The following is an 18,939-nucleotide window of genomic DNA, read 5'->3' on the forward strand; positions in this document are numbered from 1 at the left end:
CATATGTGGTAGCATGTATAGGTTCTGGGGATTCGAATCTGGATATCTTTGGGAAGGCCATTATCAACCCACAGCATGGTGCTGCAGGAAGATTAATTGGGTTCATACTGTGGGTGTCAGCTCATGTACCCTTTCCTCTGGCGCATGAACCAGTAGCTCTTAATGACACAGTATAAGAATGGATATTTGTAGCAGTTAATTTACATCATCTGGGAAAGATTAAATCACTATTTTTTTCAAATATTCTCTTATTAGGAAGGCACAGTGCAATAGTTAATATTTAAAGAGTATCACTGTTGAAAAGGGTAAAAGTCAGTTTCCTGAAAAAAAGTTAAAGTCAATTTCCTAAAAACTCTTGAAAATTTACTTATGTAAAATACCACCTTTTTCAGTAAGACTGGATAAACAGTCATAAGGAGGCATTTTTACTTTTATACCTCTAGAATAGTATTACTAATAACAGTTGAGATTTATGGAAATTCTTTCCTGTAAGTACTTTAGAGCTCCTGCAGGTTTGAGGTGCACATAAAATTTGATTTGGCAAGGATGATTTAATTTAGCAGATACTTCAAACAAGTTGCCTTAAATTCCAAGGAATTTTTCGTTGCTGTCTCTCTCTGTGTTCTGATGGAATCCAGATGCCAAAAGCTGAAGGTGACGTTTTAAGTTTTTTTTTTTCCTACCATTCCATTCCTTCTTAGTTTTATATAGAACTCTATTTAAAGCAAGCAAGCAGCTGGAGTCATCCTCAGGGAAAGTCACCAAGCAGATGAGGCTGTAGTAAGAAACAAAGGGAACAACAGGTGCCACACATAGTGCCAGTGCCAAGTCGCCAGGCTAGGGCTTCACAGATCCCACGGTGGCCCACCCACAGCTGCCAGGAGGCAGGGAGCGATTGCCTTTCTTTTCAGAAGCAGAGAATGGGAGCTCAGCCTGTGGCTCGCTTACAGCTGAGTTTCAGAGGTCTAGGGTGACATGGGTGCCTTTGTGCTTCCATGTCCAGCTGGGAATAACTTCCTGCTTGAGCCCAGGGGCTTCAGCAAGGCAGGTACTGTGCTGGCTCCCCTACCTACTACATTGCTATCCCCCTTTCCTTCCATGTGGAGAGTCAACAGGAACTTAAGTCTGAGCTCTCTTAGGTTTGGTCACATCTCTTTCTCTAACCTGAGGCAGGATAACAAGTATTCCTATTTCTTCTTTCCTTCTATTTTCAAGTCCCCTCTTCCCTTTCTAACAGGATAGCCTGGGTAACATTTTACCTGGCTAAGGCTGGAGTAAAGAGCAGAGCTCAGGATTCTCTGACTCCAGACCCTGTGCTGGCTTTCACTGTCTGGTGATCCTTGAATTCAGCCAGCATCCAGTTCCCAGGCCCAGGCAGTGCTCAAAAGGACAGAGGTCAGCTTTGCTTCATCAGTCATGGACATGCAGTCCCAGCACTCATGGTTAGGCAAAGAAAGAGGCTCCTTCCAAAAGAACATTTGAAAGCGGAGAGAGATTTTGCGAAGATGTGCCTCACCTTTGGAGAGATGAACAGAAATAATGGAAATGACATTTTCGTGCCTGCATCCCCATCTTTGAAGGAGAGTTCAACCAAATCACACATTTTTAAAGGGAAATGGAGCTGCTAGTGAAACACTGTGTTTCCAGAAAGAGCTGCGGTGTCTGCAGTGGAAACCTCTAGCGAGCCTAGCACTCAGAAAGACGTCTAACTGAAAACTACAGGGCCAGGAACACTGATGGGGTCCCTTTCCTTCCACCGGCAACATCAGACTGCATAAATCCACAAACTGCCATACAGTCCTCAAAGTTTATCTTTGAACTACACGACACATCTTTCCTTTCTTAAACAAATTTGTTGCCAGTTCTCAAGAACCTTCTAAGGAAGGTGGCCTGTTTTGTTGTTGTGTTATTTTTCTTTTTACATTTTTAAAATTAAAGTACACACACACACACAGAGACAGTTCAGAAGTATACAGCTCAATGAATTGTTACAAAGGAGGCACACCTGTGTAACTACAGTCTAGAAGAAACAGCACACTTCCAGCCTCTTGGCAATTTCTTCCTCCCGCGACATTATTGCCCATCTCTCTTGCCCAGAGGTAACTGCTTACTGCCCTGACTTCCAGCACTGTAACGTGCTTTTCCTTGTCTTTGAACTTCATAGAGTTGATTCATACAATATGTGTTCTTTTATGTCTGGCTTCTTCCTTTTCACAGTATGGTTGTGAGATTCATCTAGTTTGTTATGATTTTGACTTTTACCATCTGGGCCTGTAGGTCAAATAAAGAATTTCATAGGGAAATGAGATTCTAAATTCTGTGGTTTCTGACCAGGAAATCTTTGTTCCCACAGTGAATTTTTTTTTCCCACTGTGGCAGTACTTTTGCAGTCAGCTTGGAGTGTGTGTTCTGCAACAGTGTTTCTCCAAAAGTGGTATGACTCAGCTTTGCTTTGTTCTTATTTACAAGGCGGGCTCAGAATGACATTTGACTGTTTACAGAAATTAAATTCTGCCCCAGAGGTAAAGAAGCGACTACTCCTGAAATTTTTTGCAAAATTAGGCCACTGGCTCTTTTTTGTGAAGAAGAGGGAGAAAGATGCTTGGTCAGAAAGAGCACCCGTAAGTCAGTGCCCTGCCAGTCAAGGCTGGGGTGCTGTTATTTAAAAGACGGTGAACTTTCAAGTTCAGAAGCCATGGGTATCATTTTATGGCTCTGCGTTGAAAGATCTGTCTTCTGGTTTGTGTGCAGTAACGGATGAAACATCTCAGCCTTTCAGAGATGGGTGCTAATGATCTGAAATGCTTTTCTGTTAGAGTGCAGACAACATGAAAACAATGTTCATAAAAATCCAACCTCTTCCTGCAAGTGTGCCCACAATTCTTTAAAAATTCTTTATTTTAAATCTTTAAAAATCTTTATTCATGTTCATATGGAATGGCTATATAGTTGTAATGAGAAGATATAATTCTTATTAATATTATAATAATCCTTTGTTGCTTGTACAGTTCATTAATAACAAGTTTAAGAGTTATATGTTGCACTAAGGTGATCCATGAGTTGTATAACCATTCCCTTATTTCTGGACAATGTGTTATTTTCATTTTTCCTCCCATTATTATAACTTATGTGGCAGGGGCTTCTTTCTTGCATATATAAACTTTTTCTTCTTTTGAATTAACTCCTTAGGACACATTTCCAGGAGCAGGATGGCTATTTTGTTTTGGTGGTTTTAATTGTGCATTGCACTGCCAGCTTCCTTTCCAAAAAATTGTACCAGAAATAAGAAAGTGTCCCAGCTTAACTCTTCCATTTTTAACACTTTGTTACTAAAAATGTCTAGTTTCTTAGTTTAATGGGTATCAAATCTTACCATGTTATAATTTTTATTTATATGATAGCTCGTAAAATCAAACAGGTATTGTGACAGTTAAATGAGTTAATGGTCATAAAGCATTTGTAGCATTGGTTCATAGTGCTGTGTAGAAGAGTGTGCTGTCATTGGATTTTTTCAGTTAATTAAATCTGATTCTGTCCTCTCTAGAGAACACTGTTTGGTCAAGCCCTATTTTGGCCTGCTTTCTGGGGTCTGGTTCATTCAACAGCTATACTTCTTGGACTGGTTCATTCAACAGCTATACTTCTTGGACTGTTGGTTGCAGTTGACAGAAACTCATTTGAGGTCCCAGAAGTCGCCAAGGGGCATTTATGGTAAACTTACTTGGAATCTGACAGAGACTCAGGGCCTTTGTGTTTGAGTTCCTTCTTCCCAGTGCTGTGTTCACCTCTTCCTCATGCGGCTGGTCTCCTTACCCTTCCATCTTGTGTAACGTCACTTCCTCACAGAGGCCTTCCCTGACAGCCTGGCCACATGGCCGCACCCCTTCCACACTCCCTCATGCTCCACCGTGGCTCCTGGCCTTTGTCCTTCGTGGCCTGTTGTAATTGGTAATTATTTGTTGGAATACTTGCTGGTTGTCCATTTAGGTGATGAGCGCCAGAAGCAGAGCCTCTGGTATCTTGTCCACTGTCATCTCCTGGGGTCAGGCATGGTCCTGGCACCCAGCGGCACCTCCGTGAATGCTCGCTGAGTGAATGGACACAACCAGCCAGACGATTGTCTTCATCCTCCACCTTTCGTCCTCTCTGCTTCCTTACTTCATACTGATGTCCTGTCTCTGTCTCTCTATGCTGTGCTCTCCTCTCACCCCCTGTAGATTGGCTTGCTTACTAGTTTCACCCACAGACTGAAAACACAACTCTCATCCACTCCTGAGTTGCAAGCTTCATATCTGGACAGTTCTGATTCTAGGCTCAGCTACAGTCTCTTGTCCACCGTGGTCCAATCTCCTGTGACTTGGAGTGGGGAGATGGTGGGTAGGACCACATATCACTGGCCCTTGTGATGCCCTGTGTGACCATGTTGATTATGGGGAGGGGAGAAAGGGTGGCTGAACAGACTTCTGAATGGGGTGCTCCTATAAATTAACTGCTAGCCTTACCTCCAGGATGCTCTCACCTCCAAGCACTGAGGACGTGGCATGAAAATTGCAGTCTTGTCTCAAAGTCCCCACAACCTGCAAGGGTGCCAGATGGACCAACCAAGGTGAATCAGTGCACTGCTTCGGTGATTGCAACCAAAGCCAAAACCCAAAATCTCCACTGTCATGAGGCGAACATTCTCGTGAGTGAGATAATTAACAAACACTATAAATCAATAAAGTGTGTGGTATATTACAGTGGAAATATGAAGACATCTAGAATATTAAGAAAATTGAGAGATGAAATTAAAAATATGAATATGAAATGATTCCATTTCAGTATGAAAATATAAGCTGAGAAACGCTAAAAATGAATCAGTAAAGGGGTATAGGTACTGTGATTTTAAACAGAATGGGCTGAAAGGACTCAGTAAGAAGGTGACATTTGAACAGAGACTTGAGGGAGATGAGGCAACAGAGCATGGCATATCTGGGATGGGCACCCCAGGCTCTGGGAACAGCAGGTGCAGAGGTCTGGAGGTGGGTGGGTAGACTGTGTCTATGGAGTGGAGAGAGGTGAAGGCAGTGCATGAGCTCCAAGAGGTAACAGGGAGCCACACACCCCTGTGCCCTGCAGCCACTACGAAGCTCCTGGCTTTTGCTCTGCGTGGAGATGAGGCCAGATAGGGTGTTGGGAATAGGAGGAGGAGGAGGTTTTCTGTAAACTCTGCTATTACAACTGTCTACTTACACTTTGATATAGTTGTACAAACCTTTTCCTTTGCTCTGTTTTTATGCTTTTTGTTTTAGGTATATTGATTCAGGCTGGCTTAATTAGAACTGAATACTTGGATTGTCTCGGAGTGTCAGAGAGGTACAGGTCTGGAGGACACTGCACTCAGCTGAACGGTCCACTGTGGGGTCACCTGTATGCACCCCCAGCCTCATCCTTCAGGGGGCTGCTTTTCAGATGCTTGCAGGCCCAGTCCCTGAGTCCACCCTCACAGCAGACAGGGATTACCTCCCCATTTTTCTGATGGGGCCTCTGAGTAGCATAGAAGAAAGAACCCAGGGTCACTCAGGGTGAGCAGGACAGGGCCAGAAAGAGAACATAGTTCCCCTGCAACTGGCTCTTCTTGGGCAGTCCTTTCTGATGGGTAGTCACCTTCTAATGGGTAGTCACCTTATGTGTTAGTGGCACAGATACGCCATTGCTGGTATAAATTCCTCCTTCCATTTGGGAAATTGTATCACACCCTTATTAGCTGAAAAGATTCTTATGTGGCTATGAATGGAGGTGTTGGGGTGAACAGACTGGGGGCCAAATCTGGGCTCTGCCACTTACCACTTCATGATCTGACAGGTTACTCAGAGTCTTGATCCCAGGTCCTCATCCATGAAAGGGTGACTGTCTGCCTCCTGGGCTTTTGGTGCGTGGTAAGATTGTACACGTCATGCCCCAGCACAACTCATGATGCCTAGTAGTCCAGTGGGTAGACCTAGCCAGGTATATTTTGAGGAAAAGGAATTACTTTTTAACAGTCAACCTCTTTTCTTTGTAGTCATTCTTTCCTTCCCCTGATATTCTGGGTGGTTCACATCCACATACAGCCATTCGATGTGCATCTCCCAGCATTCTGAGGTCAGTCTCACCTCAAGTAAATGCTAGGTTTTGCAGTTGACTCTGCCTGTAAGTCTCAGAAATCTCTTGATAGAAAACCATCTGACGGTCTCAAAGTATTACTCTTTTATGATTAGTCATGAATCTGCATCCCATTATTTTAATTAGGCAGCAAACAATTATGTCAGGTGCTCTCCCAAGCCTGTTTGATAGGTGCTGGCTGTGGTTGCTGAAAACATTGGTAATATTTATTGCCAGGGCTCTGACGCATCAGTAAGGGATGGCTTTTAGCTGCTGCCTTCTTTTCTTGTCTCTTGCAGAGTCTTGGAAGTACATCCATAAAAGGCTGACTCTTGATTCAAAGGAGGCAATTCTATATATTCATTTTAGGGCTCTTTCTTAGCACTTAATCTGTTACTCTTTGACCCAAGTGTTTGATAATGAATGACAGAATATTTATCAACTTAGAGAATGGTTCCATTAGCTCTGCTTCCCCCACTCTAGTGGTGAAGAACACAGCACGATTTTGCCCAGGCTGCCCAGCATAAGGATGCTGTACACACATGAGCCATGTGTCAGTGGAGAAGTGTGTTTAGCTGAGATTCCACTGGAGCTGTGTAGAAATGTGTGGCCCTATGTTTAAAAGAAGATGTTACTGTATTTTTTTTTTAAGTTCTAATTGCTCTCTAATTGTAACTGTGTGACTTACAAGTGAAAAAGTTTCGTTACGCTTTGGGCTTGCAGAATTAATAAAATTTAGAATTTTGGGTTCATTCACCTGGAATAATAGATACAACTGTGATATCAATGTTTGTTTCCTTTTACTGCTCTTATTGAGAGTGATGTTCATATAAGACGTACAAAATTTTTGCTCAGTTCAGTTTAATGAAATGCATGGAATATATTCAGTCTGTGTTTGCACTCATGCTCTGGGATACCAAGATGAGTAAGATGTGGTCCCTGCCCATGGGCAGCTGAAGGCAGCCCCTGCCTTGTAAAGGCTATAGAGGTGGAGCATAGACTGAAGCAAGTGAACAGTGTGTAGGGGGCCTGTGGAGGGCTGCCTCTTGGCCCAGTTACCGGAGTGTTCAATTTGAGTTCTGAATTAATAGGAAGAATGGCTAGATGCTGCAAGACAGTGCATTTCAGGCATGGAAAATGTTAGCAAAGGTTCAGGGGTCTGAGATTGCAAAGGCAAGGCAGAAAGTTTGAAGAACTCAAGGAGTCCACTGTTATGAGCCTAAATACAGAGGGGACAGGCACAAGAGGAAGTCAGAGAGAGGGGCGGGGTGGGTTGGGGAGAGTTGGTTCTGATTCTGGAGGGCCTTCTCTGCCAAACTCTGGAACGGCAACTTTGCTCTGAAGTTGGGTCCATTGGTTGGTTCTCATGGCTGGACTGTGGGATGGTTTATGCTGTAGATCATCTGGATAGAAGATGAGGCATCAGGATGCATGTGTGGATAGATGTGTGGGTTGTGGATGATGGATGGATGATGGATGGATGGATGGACGGATGGACGGACGGACGGACGGACGGACGGATGGACGGACGGACGGACGGATGGATGGATGGATGGATGGATGGTAGTGTTTTATGAAGGCAAGGAAACCAGCTTAGGGGCTTTTGTTGTTGTCCAAGAAAGAAATGAGCAGGACCTAACCCGGTGTGGAGGTATTAGAAATAGAGAGAAATAGACAGACAAGAGAAATATTTAGGAGATGAAATCAGGTGCTGAAAAAAATGAGGTGAGTGTAAGTTAGGGCCATAAAGATGTTGAGGAAGGCTACTGGGTATCTGATGTAGGTGATCAGATGGGTGATTAACTGGGAAGGCTGGAGGTGGAAGCTGTTTGGTGAAGAAGATGTGTCCAGCTTAGGACATTTGGGACAGCTAAGTAGCTGGTCCCGCAGGCAGTTGTATACTCAAGTCTCAGATTCAGAGAAGAGATTAGAGTAGAAGATGCTGATTTTGGCATCAAAGGTTTACAAAAGCCTGTAGGGGTCAGTTATATGCAAGGATGCTTGCAGAGTTAGACTAGGAGGGTGGGCTGGAACACTGTGGAACATCAGCAGCCTAATGATATCTGCCCTGATGAGAGGGAATGCCTCAGGGGTACTCAAAATGAATAGAGAGGCTCAGAGAAGGGGTATTGTTATGGAGTCAAAGGAACAGACGATTTCCAAAGGGTGAACTCTTAATGGAGTGACATTAAGAGTCATCCGGTAACATACAGGCCAAAATCCGCCACTGGCTTGGCATCCTAGTGAGAACAGGTTTCCAGTGAGCTGGCAGTGAAGAGAGGGGAGGGGAATGTCTAAGAGGGAAAGGTGCAAGAGCGCTCTAGGAGGAGCCAGTGCTTCTGGGAACCCAGCCACAGTGGCTGCGGGTGTCATGCCCTGAGGAGGTTTACACCATTAGAAGCTGCTTGTTGAATTCTTTACTGCTATACGAAGTAGGCCACATTTACGTTTGGTTACACATGTTTGTATTATTGCTTGTTGAGGTTTTATTTATGCTAATCAGAGGCAAAATATAGTGTACCTCATATATCTATTAACTTGTTTTAACATACCCCATTATCGAATGTTTAAATATTGCTAAAACCTTAATCTTTTTAAGAGCAGTGGTTTACATTTCGCTAGTTTTCTTTCTAGCATTCTCTCAAAAATGCCTTTGGCACTGTTGCCAACCAGAGTTAGGAGTTCTGCAACACAGATCCTGCACTTTGCTGACCATCATCCTGTAGACTCACCAGACTTTCAGGGTTATGTCTAAGGTCCTTGTGAGATGGTCCAGACCCTTGACATTCTGGGCCGGCAACCTCTCCGGCTCAGCTCTTGACTTTCCGCAGACCTCACACTCCAGGAAGGAAGATGCAGCTGCTCCACTTTCCTGAGCACCCTGTGGTCCATTCCTCTGCAATCTCATCTGTGTGCGCTCCTCTCCCTCGATGCCCTTCTCTCTGGGTAGCTGGACACACCCTTACTCTTTCTTTAGGAGCCTGATGGAATGTCATTGCTCATGGGGCCTCCCCAGGTGGAGCTGGCTGTGCCTCTCTGTCCCTGGGGAGCGCCTCTCCACTCCCAGCTGTTGAAGACTGAGCGTGCTGCATTGTGCCTGTGCACCTCATTGCTGTTCCCTTCTGAGATTCTGATCCTCACATGGCAAGGAACACCTTTGTGTACCTGGCTCCATGCCTGGCACTTCATTCACAGTGGGAGCTGCTGGCCTGGCGACGCTCACCTTGTCCTTCGCTTCTTTCCAGGGAAGCAGTTTAAGTGCACGGTGTGTGACTACACAGCGGCCCAGAAGCCACAGTTGCTGCGGCACATGGAGCAGCATGTCTCCTTCAAGGTAAGAGGGCTCTGGAGAAGGAGGCAGATGTTCAGGCAGAAAAGGCATCACTTTTCAAAGTGAAGACGGAGAAAGCATTCTTTCATTATTTGTTGGCGTTCCCTTCGCTTTGGGGCCCCCTTAGCTGGTACACATGGGGTCTGAGGCATAGTGCAGTTTATTTGTGCTCTCTCGTTCCAGAAGCGTAGCATTTCTCTGTAATCTGGAAACCGAGTCAAAGATGCGTAAGAGGATGCAGACGGAAGAAAAGGCACAGTCTTTGCATAAAAGCACTGGAATGATTTAGAGGAAGGCTTGCAGGCTTTAGGGACACTTATTTTTGCTTTCAGATCCTGGATTGCCGCAGGTGAGTCACCTGATAAAGCAGGTGTGATGAAGCCCACCCGACAAGCAGTTGTAAAACGGGAGATTGTGTTCAGGAGTGTCCACCACAGTGCCCAGCATGTTGCAGGCGCTCAGGAGATGGTGGCCCTCCATATTCTTTTAGTGCCTCTAATTGGTGTTTCCTCAGTGTGGGTGGTAATGCTTGCCTGCCTAGCCACTGCTTGTGATGCAGTGACTGACAACAATAACTAGGGTCCAGTAATTTGTTCAGTAAAATGTTCTGCTCAGCACTTGGGAAAACTTGACCCTTAAAATTACTGCTGTTGCTGGCACAGCAGCATGGCACACATGGCACACATGGAAAGGAATCTTTCCATTTGTAAACTTATTGCTCTAAAATGGTTTTTGAAATTGTGTCTGCCATTTCATCCCAGAGAATCATAGAACGTGGGAGGGACGGCGGGGCATCTGTTTTGTCCTGCTGGACTTGCAGCTGGAATCACACCAAAAGTGGTGGCAGTGGAATTCCTACCAGGCAGTGCCCCAAACCATCCTGATATAGGGCCTGTTGTGATTCCAAACAAAGAAGCACTAAACGCTGGGGTGGTTTGTTTAAAGCAATTACTGAGTCCTTGCCACAGACAGCAAGAGCACAGGGGTCGGGGTTCCGCTTGGGTGTGTCCACAGCGAGGTGGTCCGGGTATGGAGTGTTATGGGTGTTAACGGAATTCGGCTCAGGGCCAAGGCTTGTTTCTTTCAGTGGTGTCTTGGGCAACGATCTAGATACTCCTCTGTGGTGTTTTTTTTTTTTTTTTTTTTTTTTTGAGAAGGCGTCTCACTCCTCTGTTGCCCAGGCAGGAGTGCAGTGGCACGGTCTTGGCTCACTGCAACCTCTGTGTCCCAGGTTCAAGCGATTCCCCTGCTTCAGCCTCCCAAGTGGCTGGGATTACAGGGTATCTCAGTTAGCCTGCTACCACGCCCAGCTAATTTTTGTAGTTTTAGTAGAGACGGGGTTTCACCCATGAACAACCTAGATGCTTTTATTGGTGCCTGAGAATGTTTGAGTTCTGGTTCAAGCCTACTGGGAAATCCTGCAGCTGGCTGGGCTCACAGAGCAGTCAGGGCACCCTGATTTTTGGTCGGACACAGAAAGAAAGCACTAGAGAGCTGGGCGATCCTACACCAGCACACTGCTAGCTTGTGTTTGTTGAATGTCCATTGTGTGCAGGCCCTGTACCAGGAACTTCATGTTCATCATCTAGAATCTCCTTCATGGTACATACTATCTTCCATCTTTGAAATACGAAGATTCTAAACCTCAGAGAAGCTAACTGATCACCTGTCAGTCTTTTCTGCCATGCCTATATCCACTGACTTCAGTCACCATGATGATAGTGACTCACCTGCATTCAGCACTTCTGAGGTGACGAGGACCTTCCCCACTGGCAAGTTTATTTTATGCTCAGAACAGCCTTGTGGGAGGTGAATTTTCATCGTTCCCTCTCTTGTAGTTGAAGACTGTGATTTGTCAGAGGGAGGCTCAGAGGGATCTGCTGGAACGCCTTCAATGTCCAGGAAGTGAAGAAGCTAAAATGTGAACTTCATCCTCTCACTCCTAGTCCTGTGCTTTTCTCACTGCATGTTCTCAGTTACTTGTTGGGGGCAGAAAGGGAGAAACTGGAGAAACTAAGGATGTTGAAAGGTGTTGCTTATATAGCTGCTTTTTAAAATCACCTATACTGACCATGAGTTTCTTAGGTAGGACCCATATGTCATCTAGTGGGATCATGGCCGTGTCTGAATCAAGAACAGTCTTTAGTGTTATGCATATTTGTGTACATATTTAAAATTAAGAGCTGTATTTCACATTTCACAGCGTGTAGGTGTACTTCTTTGGGGGACTAGTGCAATTATTGCGCTAGAGAATAGAGAGCTAAGGCAAATTTCACTTTGTAGGTGAGAAAATTAGACCCAGTGAGGTTAATTATTTTCCTGGCTTTTGCAGCGTTGCTACTAGACTTTGCAATCATTCCTTGGTTTTCACTGTGAAACATTTTCCTTCCCTAACCAGACCTAGCTGAAATAGCCTTTTTGCCCTGAAATGCTTATTGGTTTTTATTGTTGCTGTTTTGTTTTGTTTTGTTTTTAAGATTGTGGACTATCTGGTTTATGTGCAGAGGAAATGGATTTGGGGGTAGTTTCAATTCAGGAATCACTCACATTTGTATTATTATTATTGTTATTATTATTATTATTTATTTTTTTTTTTGAGACGGAGTCTCACTGTCACCCAGGCTGCAGCGCAGTTGTGTGATGTCGGCTCACTGCAACCTCCGCCTCTCGGGTTCAAGCAATTCTCTGCCTCAGCCTCCTGAATAGCTAGGATTGCAGGCGCCGGCCACCACACCAGGCAATTTTTTTTGTATTTTTAGTAGAGATGGGGTTTCACCATCTTGGCCAGGTTGATATTGAATTCCTGACCTCGTGATCCACCCGCCTTGGCCTCCCAAAGTGCTGGGGTTACAGGCGTGAGCCACCACGCCCGGCCACATATGTATTATTAACTTCTGCCATTACGTAGTTGGTGTCCAGTGTTGGGCCTCAGGCCCTGCTGCACTGAGCTGGACCTGGTGTCATGGCTGGTTTCCCTTGGGCTCCCTGTGGATTTTGGCTTCCTCCCTATTGAATGGTACTATAGATGGGAATGAGATTCAGACCTGATTGAGAAACAGGAAATCCAGCCTTAGTTTCTCTCATCCCACAAGTTAGGGTACTCATCAAATGCATGTCAATTTAGGTGATGTTTCTCAATTAATTGGGACTGACAAAGCAAAATGAAATTGCTTCATACCAACCCCTCATCCAAATACTGGTAATCACTCTGTCCCTGTCGTGTTCCCTTCCCACTCTCTGTGTTAATTTCCTATTGCTGCTGTAACAGATTACCACCAATTTAGTGGCTTAAAATAGCTCAGATTGATTATCTTACATTTCTGTAGTTTGGAAGTCTATCACACATCTCACTAAGGTAAAATCAAGGTGTTGGCAGGGGTGCATTTTTTCTGGAGGTTCTGGGAAAAAAATTCACTTCCTTGCCTTTCTGGCTTCTAGAGGTGACCTGCATTCCTTGGCTTATGGCCACTCCCTTCATATTCACAGCTGGCAACATGGCATCTCTCACCATGTCTGCTTCTCTGACTCTCCTCTTCTGCCTCCTCTTCTACTTTCAAGGACCCTCGTGGTTACACTGAACCTACTGAGATAGCCCACAATAATGAATGTCCTTATCTTAAGCTCAGATGATTAGTAAACTTAATACCGCCTGCAGTCTTAATTTCTTTTTGCCATTCTAGGTAACAAATTTATGGGTTCTAGGGATTAGGATGTGGACTTTTTTGAGGGCCATTATTCTGCCAACCATATTCCCCCACTTTTCTTCCTTTTACGTCAACTCTGTGGTAGAGCATTTCAGCAAGATCAGAAAATATGCAATATTCATACATATTCCAATGGCAAACATTACAAAGAAATCAAGTCTCTCTTTTTTACTAATCTTAGATTAGATCTCAACATCCTCACACAGATGCCACTAATCATTTGCAATTGGCTTACAAGATGAAATCAATTTGCTTTTCTTTATGTAGCTGTACAATCTACAATACATGAATTGTGTCAGGGAATACTATAAGGGCAAATTTCCTGTATTGCCTTTTGAAATGGCATATTTCTTATTTGTATATTTATTTTAAAAATAAAATTAATGTGTTTACTAAATAAGATTTGGAAAGTACTTGTTGATTCCCTTCCATATGGATTTTTTTTAATATTATTTAGACATGGTTGAGGTCATACTATAAATACAGAATTTCTTTTTCTTTTTTTTTTTTTTTTTGCTGGAAATCAGAGCCTGAGTTTACCACTGATAAAGCTCTGTTGGAGAATGTGGCTTAGATGACTGGCCTGATGGTTTGCTGTTAGGGACCTTCCTAGTGAAGGCAGGGCCAGGGAGCTTATATGCAATTTTTAATATTGTCTTTTTAATCAGCATTTCATAGGTGTTTTCCATTTTATGAAAATGTATTTATAAACTACTTTCAATGGCTGCTTAAGGATGATTATCATAGTTTAACCATTCCTTGCATAATTGGATAGTTTGGTCATTCCTGGTTTCTGTTGTTGTAAGTAACCCTACAATGGATATCTTTATGCCAAAAGCATTTCCATGTCATCCTCAAATCTAAACAGCTATAAAACACTGGGTGAAGCCCATCAAACCTCTGAGAATTCACAAATAGTAAAGATGTTATTTTCTCTTCTTGCAGATGCAATTAAAATGCATTCCCTAGGGCGGAACTGATATTTTCAACCTTAAAGAGGTGCCAGAGAAGATACTTAGACAAGATGAATGTTGCTGAGCCAGGATTCTCTAAACAAAAATAGGCTTATTCCTTCCATCTAGCTATTCAACTCTTTGCTTTCTTCCAAATCCTTCCATGTAGCTATTCAACTCTTTGCCTTCTTACAAATAAGTAAGTCCATGTATCATTTTGTAAGGCAGTGTAGTTAGAGTCAGGAATCACCTTGTGAAGTTCTCTCTGATTCGGCTTATTTGGACCCCTAACTCTGTTGATAGAAATGTTCTCAATGACAGAGCTGATTCAGTGGTATTCTCCTTGCACATGAATCAAAAGTGAGTTTATTTTAAAGTAAAATTTGATCTTTTCATTTAAAAGGGACACTCACTTAAAGAGGATACCTCTCCATGCTAACCATACATATATATATATATCTCATTCTGTATTAAGTTTGAAAGTTGTTGTATGTTCAGTTCATGGGATTCATACAACCAGTGAAAACGCTGTCATGAGAGACATTGAGTTCGGGATGGGTGGTGTCAGTGATAGAGAGGGAGGGAAAGAGAAAGAGAGGGTGAGGGAAGAAAAATAGATGACCATGAGAGGAAAGTCTTGCTAGGGTTTACGTCACAACCCCATGCCAAAATGGTTGGTAAGATCTGCCATTTTAGCTGATCTTGAATCTCTCTGCCTCCCTCCCCAGGTAGTGTGGTAGATGGATTGAGTGGCCCATTCATTCTAGGAAACTGTGCTAGATTTCCCTTAGCATATTTGTTAGGTGTTAAAGCCTGAGAATAGATTTTAAGATAATACTTTCAAAATCCAAGACAAAAATAATGACTGGACAGCTGGAATTATTTTTATTTTCATATGATATTAGCTCTTTAATATTTGTCTTATTTTTATGAATGTCTCATATTAAAAATAAACTGCTACCAGTAGCCCAGTTGAAAAATAGGCAAAGGATATATAAAAAGAACAGGTCACCGAGAAGGGAATAACTTTGGGTGTATGATAAGACGTCCAACCTCACTGATAATTAAAAAAAAGAGTAAAACCACACTAAGATACCATTTTTCACTTCTCAGATTGGTAAACATTCAGAAGTTTGCAAGCACGCTCCATTGATGAGGCTATGAGGAACGGCCATTCTCACACATTGCTGGTGGGAGTGTTAGTGCCCATAACCCTGTGGAGGTCAGTTTGGCAGAATCTGTCAAAATTGCAAATGCATGTGTTCTTTGACTCACCACTTGTAAGATTTTATCCTACAGATGTACTTGCAGATGCATGAAATGATTACTGTGCAGGGTTATCCATTAGAAACAATGGAAATGTCCATGAATTAGGGTGAGGGTTGAATAGGCAGCGGGGCACACAAACAGCAGAATGATGCTTTGTGGCTATAAGAAAGAATATGGGATCTCTCTACTTCTATAGAAAGATATTGAAGATATATGAGGAAGGGCAAAAAGTAAGGTTAAAAAAGGGCAAAACCATATTTGTATTTACTTACATTTGTTTTCAAGCCTCTGCAAGATACATGCAAAATAAACAAAGAAACGTAACCTGTCGTGGGTGGGTGAGGGTTGGAACTTGGTAGATTGAGGGACAGGGCTGAGAGTGAGACTTTTCCCTATATATATATTTTTAAAATGTTAAGTAATTGCTTTACCTATTCAGTAATTTAAATAAAAAACAGCAACATATTAAATAAGAATATTATCCTAGAAACTATCTAAAGTCAAAGCAGAATGTAAACATGTTTCTCATCCTTGATACCATCCTATGAAGATAGTGCAAATTGCCTTTGGAATTTCACTGAGATTCTGTTTAGCATTTGAAAATCTCGGAATTTCACTGAGATTCTGTTTAGCATTTGAAAATCTCTGAGAGTGATGAGGTCTCATAGCAAAGCACAGGATTTAGAACCAGGCAGATGAAGTTTCAATTTCTGGCTGCGCCACTTGTAGGCTTTGTTATTTAACAAATTTTATGATCTGTAAAATGCTGATAGTGATGTTTGTCTTCTGGTGTTCGAGATATTAAAAGCAGTACCATTTTTTTATGAGTAGTAGGTATGGCACATGGTACCAGGCAGGTGATCAAAAATTGTTGGCTCTTGTTTCCTCCCCTATCTCTTGAAAATGGCTGCAGTTCTTGAAAGAACTAAAGCAAAGAGTATAACCCCGCCTGATCATGGTTTATATTCTTTTTGGTGAGATTACATTATGTTTACAAATAGTTCACTCTAAATATTTTTCTAGGTGTTATGTTATATTTTTTATACATTTTTAGATATTGATGTTGTTTTACTTTTTTCTTGTTGTTCGGAATTGTTGGGTTAGGCGGATTAGGGCCAAAATCTTGGTGCTGCTGCTTACTAATTAGTTAACCTTTGGGAATTCCTTTACCTTTTTGAGCCTCTGTCTTCTTATTTGAAAAATATGAACAATGATATAATTACTTCAGAGGCTTTGAAAGAGAAGCTGCTTTGAGGGAACAGACCAGAAGGAATGTCTCCGCACAGCTTTGGGAAGGCTTGGCCCATCAACCCCGCCAAGCCGTTCCTGGGGGAGGAGGTGCTGGGGAAGACCTCAGGTTTGCTGTCTCATAAAGAGAGTTAGGAGGCTTTCTTGTTACAGGGAGAAGCTCTGGCCTCTTGCCACCCTTCCTACAAGACTGGCTTTTCTGTAACTTTAGTCAACATCAGAATTACCTTGGGATCTTGATAAATGTGCACGTAATGGGTTTCTAAACCCAGAAGATACTTTCAGTAAGCCTGGAGCCCAACCTAGGATCCTTGACTTGAACACTTTCCTGTGTGATTCTGATGCAGTGGCCCCACAGCCCGTAATCTGCTAGACATTGTGCTGGGTTTTGAATTCTGCAAAGAAAGGCCCTATTCAAATATTTTTACTTAAAATGTTCTCCTGTAAACAGCACACAGCTAGTTCTTGTTTGTGTCTCTGTGTGTACCTACATGTGTATATGTGAATTATGTACCTGTGCGTAACAGGGTGACAATCACTGCCCTTTAATTCGAGTGCCTAGTCCATTTACATATAGTGTAGTTATCAACATCTTTTAATTTAAGAGTACCATCTTGGTATCTATGTTCTATGTGTTGTATAAGTTCTTTGCTTCTCTTTCCTTCTTTTCTGTCTTCTTTTGAGTGAATCAAGTATTTTTTAGTATTCCATTTTATCGCTTGTATTGACTTTTTATTTTAGAACTGTTGTAGATTTATAGAAAAAAAATGTGACTATAGTACAGAGAGTTTCTATATACCCCACACCAGTTTCCCCTGTTGTTACTGTCTAATATCAATACGAAACATTTGTTATAACTAATGAATCAATATTAATACATATTATTATTAGCTAAAGTCCATAATTTATTCAGATTTTCTTAGTTTGTACCTAATGCCCTTTGCCTATTTCAGGATCCCATTAGGATACCACAGTACATTAGTTCTCATGTCATTTTTAGGATCTGTTTGGATTTAACAGTTTCTCAGATTTCCTTGGTTTTTGATGACCTTGGAAGTTTTGAGGGGTACTGGTCAATCGTTTTATAGAATATCCTTCAGTTGGGGTTTGCTGAACTTTTAACTATACCTTTTTGTGTTTCTCTTGTTTTAGTGGTCACTGTAGACCTTACCTTATCTTTATTACAACATATTCTAGTTTCAAATATTATATTATTTTATGAACAATATAAGAACCATAAAACACTGTAATTCATTTACTCTCCCCCTACACTTTGTGCTCTTGTTGTCACACATGTTCATGTTATAAGCTCCTCAATATAGTGTTGTTATTTTTTGCTGTAATCAGTAAATATTTATAAAATATTTTAAAAATACGTAATGAAACTAAAATTTTAAAAAGATTTAAAATTGAAAAAGGATTTTATTAAAATATTAAAATATTTTTAAAAGGGTAAATACAAATTTACCTGCATAATTCACCTTTCTGATATTCTTCATTTTCTCCCCGCAGATATGGGCTTCTATTTGATACATTTTTCTTTAGCTTGGATAACTTGTTTTAGCATTTCTTGTGTGCTGGTAGGCTAGAATTGAATTCTCTCAATTTTTGTCTATTTGAGAATGTCTGTATATGGTCTTCATTTTTGAAAAATATTTTGATAGCCATAGACTTCTAGGGGGACATCACTCTAAAAATGTTCCATCCCTTTTCATCCTTTCTTGTTTCTAACCCTTTCTTGTTTCTAACCACGTTGTTTCTCTATGTGTAATGAGTCTTTCTCTTCTAGTTGGCTTTAAGATTTTCCTCTTTTTTTTTTTTTTCAGTTTTCATCTTATTAACGTCAGCAAGTCTAGGTATGCTTTCCTTTATATTTACCTTGCTTGGGGTTTGTTGAGCTTTTGGATCTGTGGGTGGATATTTTTCATCAGTTTTGGACTATTCTCAACCGTTATCTCTTTATTCCTTCTGCTTCATTTGTTTTCTCCTTTCCCTCTAGGACTATAATACCACATATATTAACACATATATATTAATACATATGTGTGAGGCACTAATAGCACCTCACATTCAGGTGATCTCTCTCTCTCTCCCTTTAATTCTTCTTTCTTTTTATGTTTCAGTTTATATAGTTCGTATGATTTCTACTTGCTTTTCTTCAAGCTTACTTATCCTTTCTTAGGATATATTAAATCTGCTATTAAGACCACCAAATACGATGTTTTAATTTCTAGGATCATTTGGTTCTCTTATCTTTTCCTTTTCCTTTCCTTTCCTTTCCTTTTCTTTTTTCCTTCCTTCCTTCCTTCCT

General features: G+C 41.8%; 1 protein-coding gene across 7 annotated transcripts in view; it reads left to right on the forward strand.

The window, feature by feature from the left end:
- The window catches only part of ZFAT (zinc finger and AT hook domain containing), a 256,026-nt gene that overhangs the window by 152,602 nt on the left and 84,485 nt on the right, over positions 1-18,939 (forward strand). For 6 of the 7 annotated variants that reach the window (XM_011977077.1, XM_011977081.1, XM_011977080.1 and 3 more), the window contains one exon: positions 9,369-9,457. In XM_011977077.1, the coding sequence (XP_011832467.1) occupies positions 9,369-9,457 (89 nt within the window). Of the gene's footprint in view, positions 1-9,368; positions 9,458-9,637; positions 9,804-18,939 lie in introns of all 7 variants that reach the window. The other variant, XR_001005720.1, reaches the window with a different exon arrangement.

This window comes from Mandrillus leucophaeus, unplaced genomic scaffold (assembly GCF_000951045.1).
Source record: "Mandrillus leucophaeus isolate KB7577 unplaced genomic scaffold, Mleu.le_1.0 Scaffold173, whole genome shotgun sequence".
Classification (NCBI taxonomy): domain Eukaryota; kingdom Metazoa; phylum Chordata; class Mammalia; order Primates; family Cercopithecidae; genus Mandrillus; species Mandrillus leucophaeus.